The sequence below is a fragment of the Rosa chinensis genome, chromosome 6, assembly GCF_002994745.2.
Source record: "Rosa chinensis cultivar Old Blush chromosome 6, RchiOBHm-V2, whole genome shotgun sequence".
Lineage (NCBI taxonomy): Eukaryota > Viridiplantae > Streptophyta > Magnoliopsida > Rosales > Rosaceae > Rosa > Rosa chinensis.
The window spans coordinates 130,062-143,658 of NC_037093.1; the positions used below are offsets into that span (position 1 = coordinate 130,062).

The 13,597-nt window shown below is 40.1% G+C and overlaps 2 protein-coding genes, 2 long non-coding RNA genes and 1 other non-coding gene across 6 annotated transcripts; 4 read left to right on the forward strand and 1 right to left on the reverse strand.

The window, feature by feature from the left end:
- The first annotated feature begins 904 nt into the window (after positions 1 to 904).
- LOC112168785 lies at positions 905 to 2,157 on the forward strand. Its single transcript, XR_002924416.2, has 3 exons — positions 905 to 1,317; positions 1,488 to 1,601; positions 2,145 to 2,157. It is a non-coding gene; the product is annotated as an uncharacterized LOC112168785 (long non-coding RNA).
- A 29-nt stretch (positions 2,158 to 2,186) lies between these two features.
- On the forward strand, positions 2,187 to 2,528 carry LOC112168784. The gene is made up of 2 exons (XR_002924415.2): positions 2,187 to 2,374; positions 2,484 to 2,528. It is a non-coding gene; the product is annotated as an uncharacterized LOC112168784 (long non-coding RNA).
- A 1,869-nt stretch (positions 2,529 to 4,397) lies between these two features.
- Positions 4,398 to 8,016, forward strand: LOC112172186 (protein NUCLEAR FUSION DEFECTIVE 4). The gene is made up of 3 exons (XM_024309429.2): positions 4,398 to 4,801; positions 4,884 to 5,737; positions 7,237 to 8,016. Exons 1-3 carry the CDS (start codon positions 4,466 to 4,468, stop codon positions 7,706 to 7,708), a joined length of 1,662 nt encoding a protein of 553 aa, XP_024165197.1. The 5' UTR covers positions 4,398 to 4,465; the 3' UTR covers positions 7,709 to 8,016.
- Positions 8,017 to 10,033: 2,017 nt separating this feature from the next.
- On the forward strand, positions 10,034 to 13,272 carry LOC112173385 (endo-1,4-beta-xylanase 5). Of its 2 annotated transcripts, XM_024310992.2 has the most exons (8): positions 10,034 to 10,228; positions 10,353 to 10,387; positions 10,472 to 10,622; positions 11,021 to 11,193; positions 11,268 to 11,369; positions 11,487 to 11,633; positions 11,860 to 12,498; positions 12,791 to 13,271. In XM_024310992.2, the coding sequence occupies exons 1-8, from the start codon at positions 10,144 to 10,146 to the stop codon at positions 13,124 to 13,126; spliced, it is 1,668 nt and encodes a 555-aa protein (XP_024166760.1). In that variant the 5' UTR covers positions 10,034 to 10,143; the 3' UTR covers positions 13,127 to 13,271. The 2 variants fall into 2 exon arrangements, with proteins under 2 accessions (XP_024166760.1, XP_040365161.1); XM_040509227.1 differs by lacking the exons at positions 10,034 to 10,228; positions 10,353 to 10,387; positions 10,472 to 10,622 and having other exon boundaries at positions 11,053 to 11,193; positions 11,282 to 11,369; positions 12,791 to 13,272.
- TRNAE-CUC lies at positions 10,812 to 10,884 on the reverse strand. The gene has a single exon. It is a non-coding gene; the product is annotated as a tRNA-Glu (tRNA).
- Positions 13,273 to 13,597: the final 325 nt, after the last annotated feature.

Sequence of the window (13,597 nt, forward strand, 5' to 3'; positions counted from 1 at the left end):
TGATGAAATCTGCAGTTGACCCATCAAGATTAACACTGTTCTTAATGTTAGGGTGAACCAAATGGATGAGAGGGAAGTCATAGATCCAGTTAAAAGTTCAGATATGCAAGTAGTGGTTACTTATCGGTAAAACACTATTATTCACATATCGGCTATTCATGTTTTGATTGACAACATTTTGAGGCGTTGCCGGAGTCCCAGATGGTCGGTATGACCACATGAGTAGTTATTTGTAGATAATAGGCATGAGTAGTTATCTACAGATTATGGGTAGTTATCTATAAATTATGGGTAGTTATCTACAGATAAAGTTTTTTCTTTTTCAATATTTTTTGGCTTATTTTTATTTTATTTTATTAATTACATTTATATCACTCATTTATTAAAAAGATTGATTCTTTAAAATCTAATATAAATACATAGAATGATACGAGACTATATAATAATTTTAGCAATTTTTACACCAAATTCAGCATTAGAATGTACAAATCAGTGGCGGAGCCACGTGGGGACTCAGTGGGTCTCGTGCCCCAAAATTTTTTATATATTTTTTTCTTTTTGTATATGAAAACAAGTATAAGTTGCCTAGAACTCACAAGTCATTGTCAGCCAACTTGGCATTAGGGGTGGGCATAAATGACCGAAAAACCGAAAGACCGGAAGGGACCGGTCCGGACCGGCCGGTTCGGTCCGGGTTTTAGACTGAAAATAAGTGTTTTCGGGCCGGTTCGGTCCCTATACTCAGCGTGGCGGTCCGGTCCCGGTTCTTGAATATTAGTGTTTTCGGGCCGGTTCGGTCCCTATACTCACTTGGCGGTCCGGTCCCGGTTCTTGAATATAAATTGTTTTCTGGACCGAAAAACCCGAGCTTGTGTACGTGTCGTCCAATTATACGTTTGTTTTCCGAAGTATATTGTGTTAGTATGGACACGACCACATGTGATTAGTCAGTAGACCTAAAATCTAAACCCGAGCTTCCTCAGCTAGAGATCGATTCCGCCTCCAAGGCTCCAAGCCACCAACTCTTTGTCTCTCTCGGTCTCTCCCAGAAAATCAGAAATCGATTCAGACCCATTCAGCCCTCAGCTTCTTCAGCCCTCAGACCCATTCAGCCCTCAGCCCTCAGCCCTCGGTCTCTCCCAGAATTCGCACTTCATAGTCAGTTCCTCACAATCGATCTCCCAGAAATCGGTCTTCAAGAAGACTCTTCCTCACTTACGGCCTCTCAGCTTGCTCCTAGCCTTGACGATCTTCTCCTTACTGCTCGCTAGCTCCTCTTCGCTTCAGGACCCCTAGATCGCCAACGCCGAGCGCAGAGTAAGCTTTTTCCCGTTCCTCATTCTTGTAAAGTCTGCGTCTTTGATTTATATAGTTATAATTGCTCAAATTCTTGTAATTGCAAAACATATCGGTCTGGGTCCGGACACTAATATCAGTTCTGTCTTCTGTGCAATCAACTCTCTCTTGCTGACTCTCATTTTGTGCAGTTGAAGGATCTTTGAGCTCTTCGAGGAAAAGTAGAAAGGGTGAGGCTAGCAAATTGAAGTCCAGCAAAGGTGCAGAAAGGAGTCCTGATCAACATCTCCATTCACTCAAGGCTGGTAAGTCTCGAACAAGTTTCTATTTTCGATTCAAAATTGTTTACCTGTTTCCATCAACTAATTAATTCTCACTCCCAGCTTGCACTTGGTATGCTCATTTTGTTTCGAAATTATTGTTTGTCTCAATCTACTATAATTGATGTCTTTTGGACCCCACTTTTTATACAGACCAAAGGCAATTGAATTTTGATACAACGATATTGAGGCAGTGACTATCAGGCAGGGTGATGTTTTGTCTCTGTAAGGTTATTCATTAGGAGATGTATGACAATTGACAAACTGTAAATTTGTAACGGGATATATATCAAGATGTCTGATTAGATATGATTAACTGTTTGATGTAAGAATACAGTGGCAAGCCCCGCTAGTCTTTTTCCATCATTCAGATCCAAATAGTTGAATGTATTCTAGATATCAGGTTTACTTTCTGTTTGTTTATCCACAAATTAAGACTTTGTTTCAAATTGAATGAATACTTTTTATGTTTGAGATATGTTGTTTAAGAAGGCTAACATGTGCTTGTGGTTTTTCTGTCTTATTCAGGGGCTTGCTTGAGCTAAGATGACTTTCAGCTTGCTCGTTCTGGATTTCATTCAACAGAACTTGAGAATCACTTTGAACACAAATGAAGGGAAGTTGGAGCTGCTGACCCAAGTCAAGACCCGCAGTTACTGCTTTTAGCTTCAGCGATCAAGCCGCATCAGTATTAATTTTATAAAAAAAGGAAGCTGAAGTTTGCCATATTGTATCTTACAAGCTCAAATTTGTAAAAGGTCTTTCTCTTTATCTCATTATCTGCATCTCTTTTATACCATATTGCCTTATTTAGTGTCTTTGAAGAGTTTGGACTGGTTTTGAATCTTTTTTATTTTTTCCCTGCAGGTTTGCAATGTTTGCTTCAGGAGAACTGCATTTTGAGAGAACTTGTATGTACCAAAATCTGAGGGTTTCTCTTCCTTCCTCTCTTAATTATATCTGTTTTTTTTCTTCTTCTTCCCTTTACAACTCTGACCCTTTACTGCATTTTCAGAGAACTTGTATGTACCAAAAGTTCTGTTCTATCTTTTTAATTTTTAATTTTCTAATCCCATTATCAACATCATTTTTCCACTCTTTTATTCTATTCTGTTCTGGACTGAAATCAGTGAAATGTGTATGGATGTGTTTTTATAGTTTTACTCTTTCATTGATATTTGATCAGAGTTCATGCAATTTATAACATTATTAACATATTGGGGGCACCCATATTGATATATGATTATATGCAATTCATAACTCAGACTTGATACTATAATTGTTTTTGTGTTTGAGGTAGAGCTACACCTTGAAAATTGATGGCAACCTCATCGGATTCAAGTCATACAGTCAGTGGAGGACTGGAGGAGCAGCTGTATAGCATTGAGCATGGCAGCATGGAAGTTTGGTTGTTCACTTGTTGTCTTGTCGAACATTGTTTTGGTTTTTAATTTGTTATGTTGTTAAGACAATATGTGTATGTGTTGGTGAACTTGCCGTGGAACTGTGTTGATTGAATGGTTGATTGAATGATTACGGAATGGTTGATTGAATGATTGTTATTTGCAAGATGGTTTTATACTTTTATTTGCAGCCTTGTTGCTAGTGCAGCTGTGCAGATTACAGAATGGTTTATTGATTTTATTTTCAGCATTGTAGCCTTGTTGCTAGTTCATATTGCATTACTCTTTATACTCTCTAAACAGAAACAGGTCAAGCAGCAAAATGCAGTAGTGCTGCAAAGATTTATTGGAACCGGAAACCCGAAAACGGGCCTGCTTTGTCCCGGTCCGGTTTTATTTTGGTCCGGTTTTATCTCGGTCCGGTTTTATAACGGTCCCTATTAGTTGCAACTGCGGTCCCGGCCCGACGTAAGATTTCCGGTCCCGGTTCCGGTCCCGGTCCCTGTAATACCATTGCCGGTCCGGGTTTAACCCGGTCCCTGTTTTGTGCAATTGCAAGACCGGCCCGAAATAAGCCTGCCGGTCCCGGTCCCGGTCCCTGTAAAACCGGTGCCGGTCTGGGACCGTGCCCAGGCCTACTTGGCATAGTGGAAAGGCTATGTTTGTATTTTTCAACTAGTTTCAATTGGTCCCAGGTTCGAATCACATGAATTTTTATTTTCTTTTTTCTTTTTAAGAGCTTTGACACAATTTTTTCTTTTTGTTTTAAAAGCTAAAAATAAATTATGTCTTCATAATTTGTCTAATATCTAAATCTATATCTATAAATTTTACTAATAAAATATGTAATTTTAAGAAAAATATTAATCTTACTAAAATTTTTTTTATTAAAGTTTTAGCATATATTTTCAATTAAATTTTTTTTTAAAAAATTTTGAGTGCCCGACTTAATACGAAATTCTGGCTCCGCCATGTGTACAAATGTAACTAGGTCTCTTTTGTCACTGAAGAAAAAGTACTCATGCATTGTACACAACAAAATTATACTTCATACGATGCAATATGATATAGCTACTCGGTGCTCAGTCGCCGAGGCAAACACTGTTTCAGTCGCGGAGGACTGTACGTCTGTACCACTAGTCGACGGCTTATGAAATCCGTACACCTCTCTCAGATCGACATGAAACACGGTAAAATAGCTATGGAGATGACAAGTTGGCAGCAGAGAAACCCTCGAAACCGACGTGTCCACCTGATATCAACGGTGGCCAGCAGCCACCTAAAACCTTGAACCACTTTTATTTTTTATTTTTTATTTTTTAAATATCTTTTTTTTTAATTTTAATTCCCAAAATATCTCTTTAAATACCCAATTGTCCATTACCAGTCTCAGCAGCTCACAGTGTCTCTAAGGCTGACACCAGAAAGCTTTAGCGCCTTAGCCTAATGGGTTTTGGTTTGGAGCGACCTTCTGTTTCATCAACCATCAAATGGCTTGGTTTCGTCACCGCCATTTGGGTCCAGGCCATTTCAGGCAACAACTACACTTTCTCCAACTACTCAGATGCTCTCAAAACCCTCATGAACCTCACCCAGCTCGAGCTCAACAACCTCTCCGTCGCCAAAGACGTCGGTAAAGCTTTCGGCCTCCTCGCTGGCCTCGCTTCCGACCGCTTCCCCACCTGGGTCCTCCTACTCATCGGCTCCGTCGAGGGCCTGGTCGGTTACGGAGCCCAGTGGCTCGTCGTCAGCCAAAAAATCCAACCCCTTTCGTACTGGCAGGTAATCATCCACAAAATCAAAATTTGTAATTTAAATTCATTAGGATGACAATGGTGTTGATAAAATAGTGCAATTTCTACAGATGTGCATATTTCTTTGCATGGGAGGCAACAGCACGACGTGGATGAACACGGCCGTATTAGTGACGTGTATTCGGAACTTCCGGAGCAACCGAGGACCGGTCTCCGGCATTCTCAAAGGCTACGTGGGTCTGAGCACCGCCATATTCACCGACCTCTGCACCGCTCTGTTTAACGACAACTCGGGCAGCTTCCTGTTCATGCTCGCCGTCACTCCCTTCGCCGTCTGCCTCACCGCCATGGTCTTCCTCCATGAAATCCCTCCGTCGTCCTCCGCCGCCGAGGACAAGCAGGAGTCCAGATACTTCTGGTTCTTCAACGGCCTCGCCTTCTTCGTCGCCGTCTACCTCCTGGCTTACGACTTCATTCCAGACCCCTCCACGCTCTTCTCTCACGTCTTCTCCGCCATTCTCTTACTCCTCCTCGCTTCGCCGTTGGTGGTTCCGGCTTACTCATATTTCAAGTCGTGGGCCCCGAACCGGGTCGGGTCGTCGGATCCGGAAAAGCCGGTTGCGGTTTTGGTTCTGGACGAGCCGCTGCTGGCGGCGGGAAAGCCGGAGGTGGTTCCGTCGTCGTCGTCGTCGTCGGAGGATGACGTGGCGGTGGTGGAGAGGAGGAGGAGGCCGGTGATTGGAGAGGAGCACACAATTTTCGAGGCGATGAGGACTTTGGATTTCTGGATACTTTTTGTGTCGTTTCTGTGTGGGGTGGGGACTGGATTGGCGGTTATGAACAATTTGGGCCAGATTGGGCTGGCGCTTGGATACGCCGACGTTTCGATCTTCGTTTCGCTCACCAGTATTTGGGGTTTTTTCGGGCGAATCGTTTCGGGTATGGTTTCCGAGTATTTCATCAGGTCAGTTACTCATTCCTCTTGCTCTCACCTCAATAAATTATTATTTAATGGCTATTCAAAATTAAAAAGAAATTTGTTATATATCATTGTCAATGTTACAAGTCAAACAAAAAAGTTAAGATATTTAATGGATTTTTCTTCTTTAAATTGCCAGTAAGTTATGACTTGTTGATTATTTATAAAATCAACGGCGTAAAGACTACGGATATGCCTATGTCGGGAGAGTGGGAGGAAATGAAGATCTATGGTTATTTAGACTATAGACCAAAGGGTATTATAATATTACACGAGAAAAGGAAGAACCATCAATTTTAAGTACAATGAAACACACTAACTCATTAAACTAATTATTTTTCTTTGAAATAGTGAAATGGCAATAGAATAATTTCCATCCAAATTAGAAAATTCCTCTTCTATGATGTGTTTGTTCTACTTCTATGCTCGTCTTTCGTGCCATGTTACTTGAGGTAAAGTGATTTGATTTGGAAATAATTTATTCTCTGAACTAAGAATTTACTATTGCAAATAGGCAACAAAAAAATAAAAAATAAAAAAAAGAAAAGAAAAGAATTTACTATTGTATCGAGTGGCCTGCATCATCACCTCATGAAATAGTTGTTTCATTTCTATTCTCTTGGGATGCTTTTGGAAGATGGTGACTTCACCACTAAGATATATGTTGGCCTTTTGTAATTTGCGTTACTTCCTTGTTCTTTCTCAACGGCTGACATTTTCCAAATATTAATAACTAGTTTCCATAAAATGTTTGTCTACTTTGTATTAAAAAAAAACACACTACTTGTTCATCCCCCTTCTCTATCATTCTTTTGTTATTATACTTTCTTGTGAGCAGTTTTCTATTCTGTTCACATTGGCGTAAGCTAGTAGTTTTACAAAAATTAATGCTTGACCTCATTTTCTTCGTCTTTAAGTTATTGCTCACTGTATGATGGAGCAAGTTGCTTAAAAAGCATCAAGCTTGTCTAATTTAAGCCTGCGTTTTTTTTTTTCAGTCCACCGTTTTCATCAGACCTATTAAATTGCTCTACCAGCTAGTTCCATGGACCATTTCATTTAACTTGATTACAACTTTAGACAATTTAGGTATACAGATTGTTTTAGTATTAGCCAACGTTCAACTCATTCTGGTCAAAACTGAGGTTTTCTTCTGTTCTAGCTGCTTGGTGTTGATCTTTCACCACTTCTCATCAGGACCAATCCTAGCCTTGTTTAATATGACTTTGGTCCTAAGCTTCTATTTCTCCTACTCAATGTGGATGCTGTCACTTAACTGCTTACCTAACGGGGGTTCGGTTCCTTAGGTCTTTGTACGAGCCAATAGATGGAGTGCAGGTGGCCGGTTATTAAATCTTCACTAATTCTACCCATGGACCAGTTGGTTTGACGTGTTTGGAACTTTGGATAATTTCTCTATGTGCATAATGATCTAGCAGTACAATTTGTCAACCAACGTTTAACTCGATGTGTTTCAATGACAGGAAAGCGGCAATACCGAGGCCACTATGGAATGCAGCTTCTCAGATTCTAATGGCTGTTGGATACATACTCCTCGCCATTGCCATGCCTGGCTCCCTCTACATTGGTTCAATTGTGGTCGGAATCTGCTATGGAGTTCGTCTTGCTATCACAGTCCCAGCAGCATCTGAACTATTTGGTCTCAAATACTATGGGCTAATCTACAACGTTCTGATCCTCAATCTCCCACTTGGGTCCTTACTCTTCTCAGGCCTCCTTGCCGGGTTTTTATACGATATGGAGGCTACCCCAACGGCCGGAGGTGGCAACACCTGCATTGGGGCCCATTGTTACAGGCTTGTGTTTGTTGTCATGGCCATTGCCTGTGTTGTTGGGTTTGGTTTGGACATTTTGTTGTCCATCAGAACTAGGCGGCTTTACACGAAGATTCAAGCTGGCAAGAAAACAAAGAGAGTTTCTAATGGCACATCGTAACAAGTAAAATGGGATTTGGGAGGCCGAGATTATAATTCTGAGGATTGATGGGTTATTTTTCCTAATGATGTCCTCCATCTAGAATTAGCTGCCATGCTAAATTATTATCTGCTCATATCATTCCATGAGATCAGGCCAAGGAGAATTAGTAATCTAGATCATTGCGAAATATTTTGTGGTTATGTTGTATGATAGGCCTTCGCACCACCATGTTTGTTTGAATAAGTGCGTGTAATTTCTTGCCTCCATAATAGGCTATGTATTCATAAATAATTCATCTAATATTATAAATTCTTTGGCTTCTGAAATGATCCCCACACGTGGATGAATGTTAAGCCTTGAGACTATCTTTCACTTCCCACCGATGCATTTACGAAAAGTTCTTACCCATGGATTCTTCTCAAAACTCCGGCAATCTCTCAAGAACTTTAGTAATCGATGTCATCCGGTTATATATATGTCGATATTTAATTTGGATCTAACACACTGAAATGCATGTTCCTTTGTTTTTGGGAGTAAGAATGCTTCTTTCCAAACTTGTCTATGCACGTTGAAGGTTTAAATGAAACTTGTCTCGTTGAAGGTGTAAATGAAACTTGTCTATGCACGTTGAAGGTGTAATCATTTAAACCCACGCCCATTTTAAAGTGTGGATTGATAAACGATGTTGATGGTACAATTTTTCTTTCTTTTTTCTCAACGAAAGGAGTCTTCTGGTTCAAATTGCTCCCCCTCTCCCTTCATAAAAAAAAAAAAAAAAAACAGGAAGAAGAAGATCAAAGCAAACAACCAAAAAGTCTCAAGACAGGAGTGCAAAGAAACAAATTTAAGAAATGAGGAGGAAGCAGGGTGAGGCAGTCCAAATTGAAGTGAAATGAAAGATTTGAAAGTTTTCTGTAACTTCAAGCAAGTTCAAGCTTGGGGATATCGAGCTTCACTTTTACTTTTGTAGCTTCTTATTTTTCTTTCGGGGCTTTAATAATTGACATAATAATAGGGGAACAAAGCCTACAGTTTCACCGTAGCCTGATATCTGTGTAATATATATCAGGGTGCCAGTGAAATTCTTTAATCTGTAGTAAGTGTCTATCTGCCATTCTTTAACATCATCAATCAGCACAGCATGTGGTTTTGACATCCATGCTTCTCTCCTGAGTGGTGCACGCGTGAAGCTTCATAGCCAACCCGAGATGGAAGCTTTTCAAGCACACATGTGGTACGCGGTCGGATTTAAAGCATTGCGTCATACAATGAGACTCTCAAGACTAATCGTGCAGGCCTTAAATGGAACTATCATCATTCACCGCTAGCCCTTCCCATACTATCCTAGCTAGTTTTGGACTTTGAGGTTGTTAAGGGTATATTCACACATTGCGAACTAGTGATAGAGCCACAAATTTGTCACCATGAGGGTGTGATGAAGAAACTTATGAAATTGAGCAACATGCACCTCATCATTCAATTGCGAAGTTGCATAACAATTAGTTATAGAGGCACGAATTTGTCACTACAGGGATATTACAAAGAGCTTGAGTAACGAATTATCATCCACCCTCATCAATTGTCCCTAAACTTAGGTTGGGAATTCATACTTGCTTAACAACTAAGGGCCGGGACAATGCCACAAATTTGTCTCTACGTACGGGACGGGGTGCCATAAAGAAGCTTATGAGATTGAAATCATGAGTCTCATCGTTCTCGTAGCTTATGTATGAATGGCTATTGAAGCTTCATCAAACGCTTCCCCTAACCCTTTATGGATACAAAAACTAGGATATTTGGGAGCCAATAATTTCGTGTTCTGATAAATAATTAGCTGACATATTCTGATTGTTGTTCACATGCAGTAGCCCTTCAAACTCTAAGGAGCTAACCCTGATGTGTAAAGCCAACAGCGTATTTCGTCTGAGACTGATAGAGTTGGAACTTGAAAAACTGATCAAGTATTGGACAGACTAAGCATGAAGCAACCGAGGTAAAGATAGGAAAAGCCAAAACAGAAAAAGTATACGATGTCTTGGATTGAACTCGTAGTGTGCTTTCATTATCAAAACAAAATATGATTAGTTTGGGAATATCATCAAACCCTAAAAACATGAAGATGGAGCTAAAAATGTACTGAGCTAGTCAAATAAACAAGACAAGGATGCATTCGCATGAAGCTAGCCACCAACAAGACATACATGTGAGTAACCCACGGGCTACTCAGTCCTCTGCTGCCTACTGTGGCCTTGTGACCACTCACCTCATCTTTAAGTACATTCCTCACCCTCTTATAGCCCAATACTTCCATTATTTTGGGAGAGCGTGCTTGAATAAGGAACTGGAACAGGCCAATGGGGATGGATATATATAGTAACACTTTATTTACAAACCTACTTCATTAATACTACATATTTATAACCCAGCTAGCTACCTCCAATACTAACAAGAGAATGGGAAGCACTACTCTCACCTTCGTCAGGCTGCAGCTTCTGATGTTCATTCTCCTCCTGGGCTCACCCTTTGTTTTTTCCTTTGGTTTTTCATCTTCCCCTTCCTTTCCTCTCTGCCCCATTTTTTTGTTTTTGTTTTTCTCTTCTACAACGTACATGGCCAATTGCCTCGTCTGTTTTTACTGATTTGATTTTGATGGGTGTTGCAGATGGTCCACTATATGACTCTACTGCTTACACTGAGGTGAAAGAGAACTCATTTTTCCCAGATCAATTTCGTTTGAGTTGCACAGTAACTAATTTTACACTCGTTGATTGTTTTCGACAGTGTAAAAGGCAGCCAGAGAAGCCTCTATATGGTGGAGGGATCATTGTTGATGAGCCTTCAGCTGTTGCAGACATAGACAATGGGGACGTTTATTCACCGGCATTCCTACTCCAAAATCTCACCGGCAACGGCACCATTTACAGCTTCTCCAGTTGGGTATCTCATCATTCTTGTTAAATTATGTTGGGTAGTCAATTTATGTTGGCAATTTGGCATTGCAAATAAGGTCAGCATTTACTTGGGAAAAGAGCGTTGTTAGATACAGTTGGGAGGGTAGTGAATATATATTGCACAGCAAATAGTATCAAGGTTCATTTGGGGTTAAATCGAATAAAAAAGATTCCGTTGCCGGGACTTGAACCCGGGTCTTTCGGGTGAGAGCCGAATATCCTGACCAACTAGACTACAACGGATTACTGGTATATTCTGCTGCCTTTAAATATTTAATCAGTCTATCTGCCTCTACACAAATCCATATGTCACTGGTAGATTATTCATGGAGAAAGTAATATATACTTGCGTTACTTACGTTATGAAGCTGATCAACAGGTTGGGTGAAGATAGGGGGTGCAGGTTCAGCACTGATACAGGCAAGTCTAAAGGCAGAAGATGAATCATACAATTGTATAGGAACTGTTTTGGCCAAGCGGGGATGCTGGTCATTCCTCAAGGGTGGCTTTGTCCTAAATTCACCACCTAATTTCTCTATACTATTCTTCCAGGTAAACTTCTTTTTTTCCCCAACACAGATTACGTATATTTCAAGTAGAAAGTGACTGTAGCTGTGATTACATAGAATACGGATGGCAGGGATGTCGGCCTAGCAATTGCAAGTGCTTCTTTGCAGCCATTTAGTGTTCAGCAATGGAATACATATCACCAATATATGATCAACAGTGTAAGTACTACTACATTTGAACATTTCCAACCCAGAAGACCCGAATCAGTTTTAATTTGAGTAAATGATTTTCTGGTTCCAAAATTTGAGACAGCAATTGTCTTATATATCTTTCAGAAAAGGAAGCGTGCCGTGACGGTCCATGTCTCAAATGGACAAGGAAAGGGGCTGCAAGGAGCTGCAATTACCGTAGAGCAAGTCTCCAAAGATTTCCCATTTGGATCTGCAATTTCAAAGACCATTCTAGGCAATTTACCCTACCAGGTATTTAAGTCCATAGGTTTTCGTTTATCTAGTTATTTTGTCAAACTCTTAATCTTGACTATTTATTAAGTGTACTATTATCAAAATTGTGGTCGAGACTGATGTGGTAACATAGCATTCCCTATAACTAACACGAGAACATTACAGGCATATTTTAGTTGATATGCTTCCTTTACCCTTCCTTTATACTTAGTTACAATACTTTATGATTGATCTTCACATTCAGAATTGGTTTGTTGAGAGATTCAATGCTGCGGTGTTCGAGAATGAACTCAAGTGGTACGCAACAGAACCTAATCAAGGCAATGTCACTTACACTATAGCAGATCAAATGTTGCAATTTGTTCGAGCTCACCAAATCACTGCTAGAGGGCACAATATATTCTGGGAAGATCCCAAATACACACCACCTTGGGTTCGATACCTCACAGCTGATCAGCTACAATCAGCTGTCAACTCTCGGATACAAAGCCTAATGAGCAAATACAAAGAAGAGTTCATTCATTGGGATGTCAGCAATGAAATGCTTCACTTTGATTTCTATGAGAAACAACTTGGCCCCAATGCCACCTTGGATTTCTTTCAGACGGCACACAAATCTGATCCTTTGGCAACCCTTTTTATGAATGACTTTAATGTGGTGGAGACTTGCACTGATGTGAATTCCACAGTTGATACCTATGTTTCAAGGCTGAGAGAACTTCAACAAGGTGGAGTATCAATGGATGGGATTGGACTAGAGGGTCATTTTACAATACCAAACCCCCCTCTAATGAGAGCTATTATAGATAAGTTGGCTACCCTAGGCCTTCCTATTTGGCTCACAGAGGTTGATATCAGCAATACTCTGGACAAAGAAACACAGGTAAACAAGCATTACATATTGGTCTCTGGGCTAGTTTTTGAGGATACCGTGTGATCTCGATAAAAAAAAAAAAGCATTACATAGTGGAAATTTTTTCTTGACAATTTCACATGTTATATTGTTAGGCTTTCAATCTAGACCGTTGATTAATGAATTTTTGTTCAAATATATGGTCCGAATTGACAGTTTCACAAATAACATGCCAATTGTCTGACAAAAAAGTGTTACCGTACTGAATGTTTTAATACGAATTCCATCTGCTGCTGAAGATTAATAGGTTCTTTGTGTACAGGCCATTTTTCTAGAGCAAGTATTAAGAGAAGGTTTCTCACATCCATCTGTAAATGGGATAATGCTCTGGAGTGCTCTACATCCTAACGGGTGCTACGAGATGTGCCTGACGGATAATAACCTTAAAAATCTACCAGCTGGTGATGTGGTGGACAAGCTCTTGAAAGAATGGCAAACCGGGAAGATAGAGGCTCAGATCGATGAGCATGGATCACATAGCTTTTTCGGGTTCTTGGGTGAGTACAGGGTTAGTGTGAAGTATGGAAATAGGACCGCAAACTCAACATTCTCACTGTGTGAAGGGGAAGAAACTAGACATGTTAGCATTCAACTGTAAAAGAAATTCTACACAGAGAATCAATTACTTTGAGCATGGGAGCAGAAACTTATAATCTAATGTGAAATTATTTATCAGAGTATCGTTGATAAACTTCTTAGTTACTGCATTTTCTATGATGCAGGACACATCGTTATCTCCCTATACATCTTGTAGCTCACGTTTACTGCACACATCAACTTCAATAGTTTTCTAAGATACCATGATTCCAGAAGACTCACCTTTCATTATTGCATCCTACAAACAATTGTTAGGAAATAACTGAAGCATTGAAGAGGGTTTATTTTGTTTGGGAAAGACCCTTCCAGGCAACATTGGATTTCATTAGACTAATGGAAAAAAAGTTTTACAATTATGAAGTATCAAAGAAATAAATGCACCCAGAGTCTGTAGTCTTGAAGCCAGTAGCATATGTAATATGTTTCATTGAAACCCATCGGAACCATAAGCGTGCGATCTTGTGATGCGGCT

Excerpts from the sequence above, each read along its gene's own strand:
- LOC112173385 (XM_024310992.2), top strand. The coding sequence starts at position 10,144 with ATGGGAAGCACTACTCTCACCTTCGTCAGGCTGCAGCTTCTGATGTTC. Across the intron at positions 10,388-10,471 it reads ACTCTACTGCTTACACTGAG|TGTAAAAGGCAGCCAGAGAA; the intron begins GTGAAAGAGAAC and ends TGTTTTCGACAG. Across the intron at positions 11,370-11,486 it reads ACCAATATATGATCAACAGT|AAAAGGAAGCGTGCCGTGAC; the intron begins GTAAGTACTACT and ends TATATCTTTCAG.
- LOC112172186 (XM_024309429.2), top strand. The coding sequence starts at position 4,466 with ATGGGTTTTGGTTTGGAGCGACCTTCTGTTTCATCAACCATCAAATGG. Across the intron at positions 4,802-4,883 it reads AACCCCTTTCGTACTGGCAG|ATGTGCATATTTCTTTGCAT; the intron begins GTAATCATCCAC and ends CAATTTCTACAG. Across the intron at positions 5,738-7,236 it reads GTTTCCGAGTATTTCATCAG|GAAAGCGGCAATACCGAGGC; the intron begins GTCAGTTACTCA and ends TTTCAATGACAG.